The sequence below is a fragment of the Talpa occidentalis genome, unplaced genomic scaffold, assembly GCF_014898055.3.
Source record: "Talpa occidentalis isolate TD23 unplaced genomic scaffold, MPIMG_talOcc4v2.1 talOcc4.16, whole genome shotgun sequence".
In the NCBI taxonomy this organism is placed as follows: Eukaryota; Metazoa; Chordata; class Mammalia; order Eulipotyphla; family Talpidae; genus Talpa; species Talpa occidentalis.
This window is the reverse complement of record NW_023601653.1, coordinates 24,256,310-24,272,848: the sequence shown is the minus strand read 5'-3', so window position 1 is coordinate 24,272,848 and position 16,539 is coordinate 24,256,310. Positions and strand designations below refer to the sequence as shown.

Below are 16,539 nucleotides of genomic sequence, written 5' to 3'. Positions count from 1 at the left end.
ACTTCTAGGTACAGGCTATTTGTACAGCCAGCCTTATGGAGGACCTATATATGTTATCTCTTCATTTTTATATCCTAGTAGTTATGGGTCTTATCGCTGGTTCACAGCAGGTGTTCTATAAATGCTTGGTGACTGAAAGCACATATCCTTATTTAAAGTATTTTAAAACTATTCTACTTTATTATAACAAAATAGCTCTGATTTTTGGAAACACAATGGGAGTCTGAAGTTAAATTTAAGTAATATGACAATTTGAAGGGAAAATCAGGATAAAGGGTTGCCCTACACACTAATACAATATTTCACTTACAGATAGGTTTCAGAAATTTCCAAGTTTTCTATCTCACAAATTTAAAAATAATAAGAAGTGGCACATGACTGCAGACTATTTTATTTTATCAAGTAAGTCTATCTCATTAAAGGTATAAAGGAACATCCTTCAAGACACTATTCCCTAGAATCATAAAGGTGAGAGTTAGTCAGTGGTGCATATATTTTGTGAATTACCTGCATTAACTGAAAATAGACAATCTAGTATCTAGAGAGTTTTTTTAGTATCCTTGATGCAAAACCAAATGCATATAATATATAATATATGCATATAATGCATATAATATAATGTATAATATTTATTTGATAACTAATAATATGGGTTTCAATTTCCAAGTGGAAGATACTTGCTATCAGTGTGTTCTTGGAGCATATTTTAGAGAAAATAGACATTTGAAAATGTGCTTTAAATGCCAGGAGAATGTTCGTTAAAGAATAGAGGGCATATCTATTTACAGGTCACTTTAGAGAAAATGGTTTTATTTTCTTTTGTGCTGATTTAAAAAAAAATACACAGGTCTCTGAAATCTGCAATGTATTGAATAGCTGGATGAAAAGAGATATGATTGAATTCATAAATGAGAGTGAGCCTTTTATAGGAGAGCAATGCAGGCTCTTTAGTTAATCTATCCTTTCTTCATTTCCCCAAAGTCAAGGCAGCCTTTTGCTATAAAGGGAAACACTGATATAACACTTCACATCTGTATAGCACTTTTTATTTTTCAAAAGATTTTTTTATCTGTTCTCAAAATATAATTGTTAGGAAAATAGGACAGGTAGGTTATTTTTGTATACTTCGGAGAATCGTGCATGCATTCATTGATCGAAACTTAAGAAAAAAAGAGAAGAAAATGAAGTACAATTAAGAATATAAGAATTCAGGGATTCTTTAGAGTATTTTTGCTTCAGTTATAACTTCAGTTTTCTAATATTGTCACATAAGTACATCAAAATCTCTAAAATTTTAATTTTATTATTTGTTTGTGAGAATTACCACAAGAGAGATACACTATATGAATTCAGTAGTCAGTGTCATATTTTCAATCTTTATTTTCAATCCTATAAATCAGTGATGTTTTCTTAAGATATGCAAACATATGTTCTAATTGCTTACTTTCTGATCATATAGATGCATTTTTTTACATAAGACTCAAAACATATGATACTTCACCATATTTTGAATACAAGTCTATACAGATCATTTCCTTTGACTGTAGATATTAATCAAGGTGAAGTTCTGAACTGCAAAATATGATATTTTGAGAAAACCAAATTAATAAAATTTTCATGGAGTGATTTATTATAGTATTCAATAATTCTATGTTATATATAATCCAAATTGAGTAAGTCCTAAACTTAATTAATATAATTAATTGCAAGACTTTTTGGAATAAAATAATACAATGTGATTATTTTGAGATGAAAGTAGTTTCTTCTGACAGAATTCAAGATCACTTTTCTACATGTATTCTATTCTTGATGTGTCTGAAGAAAGAAATAGTTAATGAAACTTGCAAAACCTGAAAGAAAAAAAACCATAAGAAATTAAAATGTAACCTATAAGAATAATTTGCAAAGTTAATATATATTATATAATCACCAAAATGCACACTGTACAGGGAAAAGTGATGAAAGGGTAAGAAAATTTAAAAGTAAGGTACATAATGGTCTAAGAGTGTTATTTCTAAAATAACCCAGCTGCCACCAAGCTCATTTATAGAGGGGGCTAAAGAAAGACTGTTCCCATTGTAGTTACATAGGCTATGATTGGGCTACATGCCTTAATGATAAGTTTTTTATTAGTCATTCTACATCATTAATCCTACAAATCTGCCTTTTTGCCATAGGTTCATAAAAGGTGATGTGCAAAGGGTAGGTAATAAAAGGGAGCAGAGAGATTATGCCTCCTTTAGGCTTAAATATTTCAGTATAAAATCAACAGAGAATAAATATTTCATAGAACAATACTAATACTTAAAATAATGTTTTGGTTAACGACCATTTGAAGATGAAAGCTATTACCCATTGATAAAAATTTATGCAACCTTAAACCAGTGCCTTGTGGATTAACATAAAACAAAATTCAATATCCTATTCCAGCCAAACTATGCGTTAAATATCCATTCCAATTTTATAGTTTACAATTTTATAGACAATGTCAAAGTATATATAATAATCTATCCATTCTCCCAGCTTCTTTGAATTCATAACCTTGGCTTACTTTCATCAGTGTTCACTAAGACTGACTGAATGCATGAATCCTGTAGGTCATGTTTATCTATTTGGTTCCCCATCATGTCTAACATCTAGCATGGTGCTTGACACATAGTCAATGTTTTCCCCTTTTCATATTTATTTAGATGAATGAATGAATGAGTGGATGGATAAATGAGTGAGTAGATTTACTTATGTTAAACATCTACTTAGATTTCAGAATGTGTCAGCTTGCAGACTGCCCAAATTGTGCTCTTATTGATAAGAAATGAATCATTTGTTTGCTTTTTTTAAATGTTGCAAAGCAATGAAATACTATCTGCTAAGATGACTTTTTATTAACAAACTCTACCTACTTTACCAAGTAGGTAGGCTGATTGAGGGTATCACCTTCATCTGGGACCTGAACCTTTCTACACTATGAATAGTCTCAAAGGCCTAGCTCCTGTTGGATTAACTTAACTCATTAAGTCTCTGCCTGGTTGTTCTTCAGATTATTCTGTATAGGTCATATTGCATATTTTTTATCTTTAAATTTGAACAATACTTACCTCTGAAGCCAACAGTCCAAAATTAATTCCAATTAATGTTAATGCATTCGCAAGATACCACGTGTTGATCTTATTTTCACATCCCTAAGGAAGAGAAGTTACTTAGATTAACATAAAGTTGGAAATGCTCTTATACATGACTCTAGTACAAAGAAGAAGAGACATAGAGATTTACCAAAGTTTAAAAAAGCAAACCAAGGTCTAACTGCAAACTGATGGTAGGACAACTCAGTTGCTACTTTTAAAATTGCTAAGATGTTGTTATGTAATTAAAACCATAAATTTATTAAATTTTGGGAGGCATATGACTTTCTGCAGTCTATTTTATAACTTAGCAGGATACAAACCACCTAAAATGATTATTTTCCAAGTAGAAGAAACTTTTTAATCAATATAATATTCTACCTGTAAATTATGAATTCATATATATAATATATAATTCATAACTATGAGTTATGTGATTGAAATATACATATTAAAATTAGAACAACAGTATATAAATTATAAAGGTATTAGATGTTCTTGGGCTAAAAACCCTTTTTTAATATACCACACCTATAAATAGCAGTTGCTACAGAGGAGCCTCTGCTCTAATATGTGCACATTTACCTGTACACCACTTTTGTCATTGCTCCCTTCAGGTTCCGCCAATCTTCATACTTCTTTACTTCTGGTATTTCAGCTTCCTTACCAAACCTATACCCCAGAGACTTGCCAAAAGTGTTTCTACTCTTTGCTGGGATTTGGGAAGGAGGTTTGGGGAGAAATATTGATGGTATCTCAGTTTCTGGAATTACTTCGATCACACATTCCCAGGTTTGTTTAATTAATTTATTATACACATGAAATAGTACTTCAATTCACCTAACTATAGGCTCAATTTAGAGAAGTATCTTAAGAATGTACTCACCACAAATAAAATTGTTTTTATATAAAAATTTGCTTAGAATTTTGAATTGATTTGCAAAAAAAAAAAAAGGCACTGTAAGCACGTGGAAGAAACCTTATCTTTACCTCCAGGTAAGTTGCATTCAGAGGTACATCACAAAACCACTGTTTCAATGTGGAATTTGTACAAGAACATGGCACCTGTTCCGAATTTTCTTTATTCTGATTCTTTATCCAATCTGTGAAATTGTGTTGGCCACAGCACTGTAACTAGAAAAACAGATTATATGAGCTTTACTATAAAATATTAAAAATGCAGATAATTACATGATTCCCATGCATATTAAATTTGTTTTTGTGATGAAGATAATTGATTCCCCATTGGAATGTGTTAATTAAACAAATAAGTATATTTTGTTCATTTCATTATTTCATTTCAGTAATTGTTGATATTAATCATAGCTAAATATTTGCACTAGTGGGTTATATTTGTTTTTGTTTGTTTTTTGTTTTTTAATTCTTTTTATTTTTATTTATTTATTTATACAAGCACTGGGTATAGTCAGAAGTGCAGGAGGGTGAGAGAATTCAGAAGAGCCAGAGTGGGGAACAGAACAGGCAGACTGACAAAATACACTGCTGAGGGGAGCAGCAGGTGGCAGGAGAGGTCTGCGCGCCATGTGGGACCCTCGCCAGTGGCCGGGGATTGAACCTGCACTGCAGAGGCTGCGGGCAGCTTTGCAGCCCAGCACTCAACCGCTGCGCCACCAGGGAGGCCCTAAGTGGGTTATATTTCGATGAAATTATTATATGTGAATTTATCCTCAATGAGCCTAGGATGGAAGACATATCTAATGTTTGAAAGATACAAACTATGTTTAGGGTCAGAACATAGAAGACATAGAGAATCACCTCAGCCATACCTTCATCCTAAATATGTATGTGTGTGTGTGTGTGTGTGTGTGTGTATGTGTATGTATTTTATTTTTTAAAGATTTATTTATGCATGCAAGAACTGGGGTGGGGCAGGGTGAGAGAATTCACCAGAGACAGAGTGGGTAACAGAACAGGCAGATTGACTGAAATACACAGCTGAAGGGAGCAGCGGGCGGGTCAGGAAAGATCTGCTCCGCCATGTGGGCAGCTCCCTGGCTGGGGATGGAACTCGTGCTACAGTGGCTGCAGATAGCTTCATAGTACTGACACTTAACCCCTCGCACCACCAGGGAGGCCCTTCTATGTATTTTAAATACAGAATATGATGTCCTATGTGCTTAGTATTTATGTATATATAACATATATAAAGAAATTCAAGATCATTTCTACTTTCCAGAAGTAAGGTGAAATGTTAACCTTAGTATAGCAGTTAAGAGAAAAAAATATATAGTGCTATACCATCAGGGGTTGAATTTTGATTCTGCTGCTTATTATCAGTGTGGAACTGGCTAATAAATTTCTCTTTCCTTCATCTATAATATGAGGAAATATTTCTTACCTCAGTGGGTTGGGAGGATTAAGCAAATTAGCATATACAAAACATTTATAAAAGGGCCTGGCACTTAGTAAATGTGTGCTTTTTTTCTTTATCAAACACTTACTGTAGTATAGGTGCTGATCTATTTTATGTAAACCATTTGGCTGACAATATAATGCCCTTTCCTTAGCCAGAAAAATATGAACTGTGAAATAATAACTCTAATAATGTTAGTTAACAACTATTAGTTGCTCATTCCATCCCAGATCCAAGGTTTTCTATGTATCCTATATATTGCTTCATTTATTCCTGCCAGCCAGAAGTAGAATTCATTTTGCCCATTTTATGAATGTGGAACCTGAAATTATGAAGGTTATTCATCCGGGGTCCCAACGCTACTAAGGGGCAACCCTAATATTCAGGCTCAAGCGCCTACACTACTCTGTTTTCAGCAGGAACTGGGCTGGACTTGGCTTGCTCATGTGCAGCAGGCAGATGGCCCCAGTTGGCAGAAGACGACCAACACTTTTACAAGTGAAGACAGATTAAAATGCACATCAATCACCCAGAAAAGGAGATATAAGTTAGAGAAGAAGGATAAAGCTCAAGATCTGTTAAGTAAAGGCAATACTCTTCTACCCAGTTGGTCTGGAAGATACAGGAAACTCCATCCATTCCTCTGCCTCTGTCAGCTGTTCTTCCCTCTCTGCCCCTCCACACAGAGATCACCTTTGGCATTTAATTTTTAGTTTTATACTAATTTTATCTTACAGTTTTCTGTAAAGCATTCAGAATAATCCACTTGGATATGTCTCCACTCGTGTTGTTAGATCCATACTCAGAAATGACTAAGTTGACTTTGTCATGCCATACTTTCTGAACCTGTTGAAATTGTATTAACATTTGAAAATTTGATAAAATTTTTCCAGTAGTTCATCAAAAAAGAATATTCAAACTTACCTGTTTGCTGCTATCTGTTTATATCTAAGTGGTTTATTTTTCTTCTTTATAACTATTTTTAGCAATCTCAGTGAGTGTTAAAGCATTTGTCTTTGACATTATGATTTACAGAAGAATATATAAGACATATTTTATGATTAGGGACAGATTATTGTCCTGAATGAATGATTTTTTCTTGTGCCCTCAGGAAAAATTGTGAAAGACTTTGAAATCGATCAAAAAAACAAAAAGAGATCACTAAGAATTTTTTAAACGGAAAGTAGGTTTTCTTTAGCATAGTCCACGATCTTCTGATTCTATGGGTCTGTACCTCTGTACCCTTTGTAGCTTTTTAAAACTTGTTTTATACTATTGAAATTGCAAAAAAAAAAAAAAAAGGAAAATGATTTTTTTGTCAGAGATATGCAAATAATTTTTTTGGGGGGGAGTAAAATTGATTCCTTCTCTTCCAAGCCTACTCTGTACCTATTAAGTGACAGCCTACAAGTATTTTTCTGGATTCTCCTATGAATTAGCTTTCATATCTTACTGGTTAATCAAAATGTTAAATAAAATCACAGACCTGTGTCTATTGTATATTTTTACAAAAATCATGATTCTTATATTTTTAAAAATTATCATTTCACAATACTGAAACTAAATGATCATATCTAAAAGTTTGGGGTGGGAAAAATGCTATTCCAAAATCTAGATATTGTAGAGCTAGGTACACTTTATCAGTAACTTAAGCATTCGAAAGTTTGTGATTGTCATAATTCTCAATTTGGATTTCAAAAATACCAAAAGGTAGGGAAAACAGATACTAGTTTTATTTTATTATAAGAAAACAGAATTTAATTACCTGTTTGGACATTAATAAAGAAGAAGAGTTGGACTTTTAAAGATGGTTCATCTGAATTCTAGTCTAAGGACTTTTTACTGTATTATGGTGTTCTTTGAATAAAAAAAATTAAATATGTAATGAAAATACTAGTATAATATAATGTATACAAGTTATACTTTCTATGTACACAAGTTTATACATCTATGTTTTAATACCTTTAAAAAGATAAGAATATTGCAAAGTGTTAGTACTGTAAGGTAACTAATTTATTGTCTAAATTAATTTTTATTAAGAATAGAAAATGGTGTCTTTCTATTTTATATTGGTGTGGGGAGATTTATGTCCTCATTTACACTCCAAATTATTATTTGAGAGCTCAAGAATGCAAGTGACAAACCAGGAACAAAATTACTCCACAAATAAGGGGAGAAGAGATAAACAGATACCTCCTCAACATCTATTGAATTTTTTTTTTTGCCTTTGATGTTCAATACATGCTCATAGGTCTTAATAATTGAAGGCATCACATTTTCTTTAGATTTCAAATAAAAAAGATAATCTTTCCATACCTCTTCTTTCTTTGCAAAGATGAATGCTGAAAGTACAACCTGAACACCAATGGCCCACAATAACAGAACTGCATACTACAATAACAAAAAAAATAGAGATGACAATATATATCTAATATATTTTTAGATGTTACAATGATGAGAAAAATGTATCGTATGTGAAATATGTGGTCTTAAAATGCCCATAGATATCACTGAACTTTTCTTCCTTCACATGGAAGAGTGAATCTTTGAAATAAAGGCAAAGAAGAAATATAGTGAACATTTGGATAAGAGTAAGATAAAAAGAAGTGATAACATTTCATGAGAACTCTAACAGATGACTTGTTCTAATGAAGTTGTTGATAACATATTCCTCATTAGATCTGAAACTGCCACAGAAGAAAATTCAATAATCTGAACCAGCAATTAAAACAGAATTCTGCTAAAATAAGAGTGCACACTAAATTTCTGATTCACTATGGAAATTATTCCATCAAAGTAACAAAAAACAAAGAAACTAACAACTGCAATAGTAAAGTTAAATCTGTATCCATTTAAACTATTTCTTTGAAAACTGAAAATATTTCTACTCAGTCAAATAATGTGATTTTCAAATTTATTTGACTATTTTAGTGTTTAAAAACATGTGGTCACTTGCATCTTCATTAGACCACACAGTAATATATATTATGTAGAGTCTATAATAATTTGTAAAGTTAGCAGTCTGAATACATTACTAATAAAGTATAAGATGACTCATTATTGGTACTTAGCATCAAGTATTTTAATACTTTAAAATATACAAAAAATTGTATACTTGACAGAAATTATATTTTCCATTTTCAAAAACAAAAACTTCAGGAAAAATAAGGTCCTGAGGACTGTTTATAACTTTAGATTTACAATGCATACACATATAAGCTCTCACTTAATCTTCACTAATAAGAGACTGGCAAAGGCAGAACAAATTGTGTAATATGCTAAAAATAATTGTTGAGTTTATTTTCCTTGCCAAGTTGCTTGTTATCTAATGGACCTTCTCAGCTTCTGATCCCATGGGAGGTATAAAAATCTTTACCTTTGACTAGGCTATTTACTCAACTCTGTAGAGAAAGCTATGGCACAGAAAAGTTCCCCCATCCCTCTTTGGCAGAAAGAACAAACAAATTAACATCCGACAGATAAGTAACTGAAAAAACCAAGTTAGATACATGTGGAGAGAATGGGACAAACAAGGAGGTTGATATCCTGAGGCTAAGGGGTCTGTGTCAGGGAGAAAGGAGGGGGTTTCCCCGCTTAAAGGGTGGGGGATGTCTTCATATGACAAAACCTCATCTCTAGATGTTTGCCCTTAAGATAGGTTTTCCTGATAAAAATGTTATTTCTTGAGATACCCCTATATTTAGGTAATCGATATTCTGAAAATATTGATGGATTCTCCCAAGGTTCATAGGGCCTTAATTGACTTTAGTTCTACATACCAAGATGACACATATTAGAAAAGGCCTACTATGGACATCTTAGAAAAAGTCTGTCTAAATATTTTAGGTAGACCAGCCCTACAATATTAACTTACAAAATTCTAATGTAACACAATGTTTTCCTGTCATTAGCAATGCATATGATTCCTATTCATGGAAATGCAAATGAATACAGTCTATAGAGAGTATAAATCATCACAAATCTAATTCTCATTTCAGCCAGTTAGTAATTCTTACTGTTTCCCTCATTAATTATTTAAAGTCTTTGATACATGCTCATTTACATATAAATGAGTCATGATTTTACCTTTGAAAATTATCTTAACAACAGTTAGATGTTTACAGTATTAAGAAAAATTAGTACATTTATGTTATTAGAACATAGAAAGCATAGAAAGATACAGCCCTGGAACTTTTTTAAAAGAGGAAAATAAAAATTGCTCTGAAGAGTTTAACTACAAAATTAGTATATATTCTATTAGAGTAGGAGTATTCAAAACCACATTTAAGCCACAGAATAGCCTGTAGGCCAGTAAGATTTGCCCACAGCTGTATTGTGTCAATAAACATGGCTTAAAGGAAAAATATGTTGATTAGAAAAATATTGGGAAGGTCTGAGAAAAAAGCAAAAGTGTCAAGATTGCAAAAAAAAGTAGCACCCATTCATAGAGGGTCTAGAAAGGAGAACAATGTCTGAAATCTGAGATCTTAGCAGCATATATATTCCTTATGGTCTACCAGCCTTTCTCAAGACAGAGCTATTAATACTTGCATCATATGAGACAGAAATTATACGATACTTATGTTTTACTCCCTCTAGTTTTCCCCTTCAACTTCCCGCCCTACATTTTATTCTAGTATAGGTTCTGAGTCTCCATTGTCTAAATGGAAATTTGTGACAAGCAGAAAATCTAAATTTTCATGCAAGTCATTTCAGTCTTGGTTTTCATACCCAAAATCAGAATCCCAATGAGAAAATGATACCAAATTTCTAATGTCCAGAGAGATTACCCAGACTTGCAATGCTATAGAAAAATTAGGTATCTCTTCATTCATGAGAATACGTGTGATTTAAACTGATCAAATTTAAAGAATTAATGAAATGCCAGGAATTTTGATCTATACCTGCCACGTGTTCCTTTTCTTTACTAAGCTACACTGCTCCATGACTTTAAATACACTTCGTTGTGATTCTACTCTTCCGATTAAGTTCAGTTAATTGTAGTTCATCCTAGGAGATGATTCTGTTGAAAATTAATATCGAAGTATGTAAGCGATGAGGTTGAGATTTAATTCATGGAGAATTCATGAAAACAATTCTATTTAGAAGTTCCTTGGGAAAGGGGTGCTTCATTTGCTTTACAGAATGGGCACACTCTATTATAATGTTTTAGTGACATAAATCATTAAGTTCATTTGTTTCATATTGACACTCAAAATCCAGGTTATTCAAGAAAAATACCTACCAGAATAAGGAGACATCTGATTTCATTGTGAATTCCCCAAAACCCAAGAGACAAAGAAGGACAATTGCAGATCCAGTTCCAATCAAAATTCGGAAGATATGTATTATCACGTGATTATTTTCATCTGTGAAACCACAAAACATTTATTATCAAGTGATGAGTTTTATTTTTAATGATAAATACAGAAATCAAGGTTTCTCTAAGAAGCTGTTGCCGATCCACTAGGAGTCTCTCTCTTTTTAAATATCATTCTTGCATCTCTTACTCCTAGCAAAAACTTCTGTTCCTTTAATGACAGGATAAAGAAGTTCCTCAATCTTAGAAGATCTCTTCACCTTTACCTCATCTTCATTATCTTCTACAAAAGAAGACAGTATTTTCCTAGGGTGAACTCCTGTATGAGTTACATACCTAAAAATATTTATGAATTCATTCATCACAAAAATTTTTGAGGACCTAAGATATGTGGGTTAAGTTTCTTTTATTATGGTTAATATGACCCATTAATTATCTCCCTATCTAGACTGGGATGTCTAGACTAGGGGCTATACATCATCATATAGTCAACAAACTATTCAATTCTTAGTGTTATGGTATATATTGTAGACTACTAAATTCTCAGCAAGTATTTGGAAAAAACAGGAAGATTAAATATGTCCTAGATTTTATGGGAAGACATTGGACCAGGCAGTGCTGGAGACAAGATGTTCTGACTCATAAAACTAATTGTTAAATTTTTACAAAATTTGAAAGCCAGCTCAATTCACATTGGCACATTGAAATCAACTATTGTGGGAGTATTTAAACCATGGAAATTGGCAAATACCATAAATTAAGACTCCCCATCACTGAACCAGTTGAATGTTTCCCAGCACACCACTGGGCACAGGAGCACCAAATATAGTTGGAGATGTGTCGATAGGTAAGCAAGAGGAGTACTGAAGAGGATGATATCTGTGTTTAGGCTTTAAATCATGATTGGAAATTTTAACTTGAAATGGTGAAAGCATTCGGGGACATAAATGTGCACAGAGTGCCAGCTTTGCTGGCACTTACAGTGAATGAGACTGGAAAAGTTTCCTTTCAAGAGTCAAATTAGGGCCTCCCGGGTGGCGCAGCGGTTGAGCACTGGGTTGCGAACCTGCCCGAAGCCTATGCAGGGCCGGTTACACCCCCGGCTGCTCCCCGGCCACTGGAGGAGGGTCCCACATGGCCCGCAGACCTCTCCTGCCGCCCGCTGCTCCCCTCAGCAGTGTACTTTGGTCCTCCTGCCTGTTCTGCTCCCCACTCTGGCTCTGGTGAATTCTCTCACCCTCCTGCGCTTCTGACTGTACCCAGTGCTTGTATAAATAAATAAATTAATTAAATAAATCTTTAAAAAACGGAAGAGTCAAATTAGGGCCATTTAGAGTGCTGTTTTCAGTCTTGCTCACTGGAACTAAGCTCTATAAGAACAGAAACCTTATCTTTATTGTATATTATTTTCTCCTCAGTTCATGGGGTAATGTCTAACATGCAGAAGTTACTCTAACTATTTGTCCTATAAGTAAATAATGACAGCTAAATTTACATTTTTAATTCATTATTTCAGTGGCATCTGAAGAAATGAGATGAGAAATGAGATCAAAGCACAAGGCTACTGGAGGCTATTAACGTGACAAATAGATGGGGACTGTACGAATGGTGTTCTTACAAATGGAGAGGTAAGGAAAGAATAACTTAGAAAGAAGTAAACCAATCAACACTTATAGATGAAGAAAAGGGGAAGACCCAATGTTTCTTGCCTCAACTTTTTATTTCAATTCCACATTCTGAAAACTTAATAGCAGCTCCACTAAGTGTTTTAAATACATGGTTAAAAAAGTGCGATGTAATAGATACATTTCAGATTACCTTTGCAAGGATTCCACCCAAGCAAGTACATTAAGACTAGAATTATCTCTAAAGTCCATAATGGAAAGAAAAAAAGAAAAGAATGTGACTTTTGTTCCACCTTAATTACTACTTTATCAAATTAGATGCTGTGTGGGAAGTGCCTAGCCCAGTGTCTGGGATATAGCCAACACCAAATAGGTAGAAGTGGTTGTTGTCATTATTATGAAGAAGGGAAGGGGATATGAAAAGGAAGACTTTCATAAGATCTCCACACATCCATTTCTTCTGTGTACACCCCTAATGCAATCAGACAACATGAATACTTTTTCATATGCAAAGTAGGAAAATAAGAGAATAAAGATGCCAGGCCCTTAGGTCTAGCTGAAATTTAACTAAATTATTCAGTATTTTGTAGCACTTCATTTCATATTACATTTTTATCTAGTTTTCTTATTCCTACAGATTTTTCTTACTTGAAATCCACTAAGAAATATGGCTGTACAGTAGACACTTTTTCCCCCTATATAAAGTTATTTTTCAATTATTTTATTCATAGTTTGGAAAAATAGTCTCCCTGCAACTATGTTGATGGTGAGTGTAGATGGTAAGTAAGTTTTAAGCGAAAATATTTAATTTGGGCATCAAAACTATAGTAATCTGAACACCATTATCTTTTCAAATCTGCAATGTATAAAGATTCAGAATATCTCTCATCCCTCTTGTCCAGTAAAAGTTTTAGCTCTCTCTCCCCAAATCTCTCCTCCTTTATGGTCTTGGACTTAAGTCTATTATTTAATAAACTGTTTCTAAAACCAATTGACAACGGCCAGAAGGAAAATTGAACAATACTTAATGAATTTTAGAGAAATACTGCCACCTGCTGATTAAATCATGTATGCAATTGTTTAAAATTGCCTTTCTTCAGAGAAAACCAGATACATACCTAAAGCTGTGAGGAAATTGTCTCTATCTAGTAAAAGCCATGTGCCAAATCCCATGAGTAAAAGTCCAAGAGCCTGCAAAAAAGAATAGTCAATCTTTTATAGTAAATATCAATAAAATTGCATCACATTTTCTTTACTAAATAATTGCAAAGATTCTTACCAAGAAAGCTCCATTCATCAGATTAAGAAAGTATTTTAAAAGTAATGTCTTTTTTTTCGCCTTTAACATCATTTTCTCCCTTGATATTGATGATTCTGAAAAGATAACCACAATGTTTACTATCAAAACCACAGTAACAACTTTAAATAATTCTGCCTACTTAAGGCTTTCATTTGCACATTTTTCTTCTTAAACCATTCATCAGTATAACATTCCCAAACCACCTTCCTGAAAATAAGGGCATGTTTAAGATACCTTGAAATTGTCTGTTTCTATCTGTACTTGTTTCTTTCTCTGAATTTTTTGGGGCTAGATAGTTGACATCAAAAGGCATTTGTATAGAATGTCAATAGCCCCCTGGGTGAACATGCAGTTTTCAGAAAGTAAAACATTTTGTTTTGAGTCTTATCGTACATTGTTTTTCTTGCTGGAAAGTTTTCTTTTACTTCTATCTTCCAAAATATTCAATAATATCAGCTCTTTATTGATGTCTTGCCTTGTGAGTTTTGGTCTAACCTCAATTTGCTGTATGTTCCCCTTGATTTGTCTATCTTCCTAAATAGGCTCTGAGCTCCTTAAGTAGAGAGACCACTATAACCTCAAAGGGTGGCATATCATAGATATACGCAATAGATATTTGTTGAATGAATGGATGAAATGAATTATTTAATTAGTTTGCAATTTAGTTTGATATACAATGTAAGGAAAAGAGTTAACTTCAGGTTATTTTAATTAAAAATTATTTTTGAGACAGCTAATATTCCTAAAATTTTTCTTTAGAAAAATCAACACTTATATCTTGGTTTTTGGTGCTTTCATTTTAGGTATTAAAGTTTAAAATTTTCTTAGGCCTGTTTATAACTTTTCTTTTTTCTTTCATGGTCTCAATTCTAGCTAGCACCATATTTTTAAAAAATGGTTTACAAATTCTAATAGTGTATGAAAACAGATATAACTCATTTTAAAAAATATATAAAATAAAATATTAATTAAAAAAATAAGACTCATTTGAAGCTAACTATTTCTAATTGGGAAGACAGCAATCTGCTTGTTGAAGGATAACTTGAAAAATGGAAAAATAAGAGATTTCTAAGTTATAACCATACCCTTCCCTTCCTATTTTGATACACAGCCACAGTCATCCCAAAAACTCTTAAGGTTCTTCTTCCCAGCTGAAGGAGTCTTTCCAGGCTTTGTCTTCTACCCTTTGCTTTGAACCCTCCTGTTGTCTTTTACTTTCTCTAGTTTCATCCTCTACTTTTATTCATAGATTCCTCCAGTGTCTGGGTTGTTTTGATAGGGCACACAGATGGAACTACTGTTTGATTTTTATTTCAGTTTCTCCCCATGATGCTGTAGGTATAGTTTTTGGTTTCAGTTCTATTTACTGCAGCATATGAGAAAGTTGCGAGCCTCTGCTACAATCTGACTGAGAATTTAGGCCCAAAGTCCTGGTCTCCATAAATAAGAAAGACAATGTACATAAATACTCTGCAGTAACTCTGGTGTGTAATGGTGAAGGCACAGACTTGACTGTTGACTTGGTATTAGCATAACTGGCATGTCAGCATCAAAGCTATGCTTTATTCAAGGGCCCAAATTCAAAAATAAACTGGTTTGTTTCTCTGTCAGTCCAAGTCGGGTAATGGGTTCACTTCCAGGATATCTTAGGAATTTGGGGCTTGCTCTTGTCTGTTCAATGTATAGCTCACAAGGTGTCATCCTTTATAACCAGCAGAAAGGAAAGGAAGATGAGTAAACTCAGGCAAGTATCTTTTAAGAAAATTAACAGAAGTTGCACATTTCTTTTCTGCTGATATTCCATTGGCACAGACTTAGTCACATGATGATATTCAGCTGGAGTTACAAGCAATGATGCACTCAAAATGAAGGAGAGAAGTAAAAGTAAATTTGGGAGGGAGGGGCTAAGCAAAAAGTCCAACAGTAAGGAAAGGGCAGTTATGAAAGATAACTAGAGGGAGAAAAAGAAGACTTGAATATAGTTTTGATAGGCTTCATTATGGAAAACAAAAAATTCAAGTTTATCAGAAAGAACCTTATAGAACTGGAGAATAAAAGAGTATTGGTAACTACTGGAAATAGGAAAATTGGGAAGGAAAATTTGGAAAAGATTCATAAATTAAGTATTTAATAATTGAGTTTGAAGTTGTAGGATATATCTACATTGTTAAGCACTGGAAATGGAGTAGAGATAAATGGACAGGCTTGAATCACCCATAGAGACTTGAGTGCAGACTTGAGTCACATATAGAGATAGTTGATGTGATGAAATGAATGGTGGAGAAAGAAACTGACAGGATAAAGAAAAGAACAAAGGCTTTATGGTGAGGAACAATAAAATTCGAAATTAGGATGTTTTAAAGTAGGGCTGCTGAAATAAAATACTACAGACTGGGTGGCTTAAAAAAAAACAAAACAGAAAATTATTTCTCACAGTTCTGGAGGCAGGAAGTCTGAGATTAGGGTGCCAGCGCTGCTGAGCCAGAGTCCTCTTCCAGGTTTCAACCTCTTATATTCTCATGTGGCCACAAGGGTAGAGAGCTCATGTGATCTCTAAGACTATTAATCCCCTTCATGAGGCCATCACCCTCATGACCTAATTATCTCTTAAATGTCCCACTTTCTTACACCATCTCACATTGGGTTTAAAAATTCCAACCTGTGAATTTTAGGGAGACACAAGCATTCAGTCCATAGCAAGCAGCTTAAGTTAGAGTTAGAACACAACAAAGGGGGTATCTAAGCAACAAGTCAAAGAAGGTCATGTTTACACAGAATGGTAAGAGGAGATGGGCCTCTGC

The 16,539-nt window shown here is 33.5% G+C and overlaps 1 protein-coding gene across 1 annotated transcript; it reads right to left on the bottom strand.

The window, feature by feature from the left end:
• Positions 1 to 1,331: 1,331 nt before the first annotated feature.
• On the bottom strand, positions 1,332 to 16,453 carry TSPAN19 (tetraspanin 19). The gene is given in 10 exon segments (XM_037515241.2): positions 1,332 to 1,850; positions 3,096 to 3,179; positions 4,110 to 4,253; positions 6,229 to 6,339; positions 7,810 to 7,884; positions 10,739 to 10,776; positions 10,779 to 10,862; positions 13,557 to 13,629; positions 13,718 to 13,812; positions 16,173 to 16,453. Coding segments are annotated over 9 exon segments (750 nt in total). The 5' UTR covers positions 13,790 to 13,812; positions 16,173 to 16,453; the 3' UTR covers positions 1,332 to 1,781.
• Positions 16,454 to 16,539: the final 86 nt, after the last annotated feature.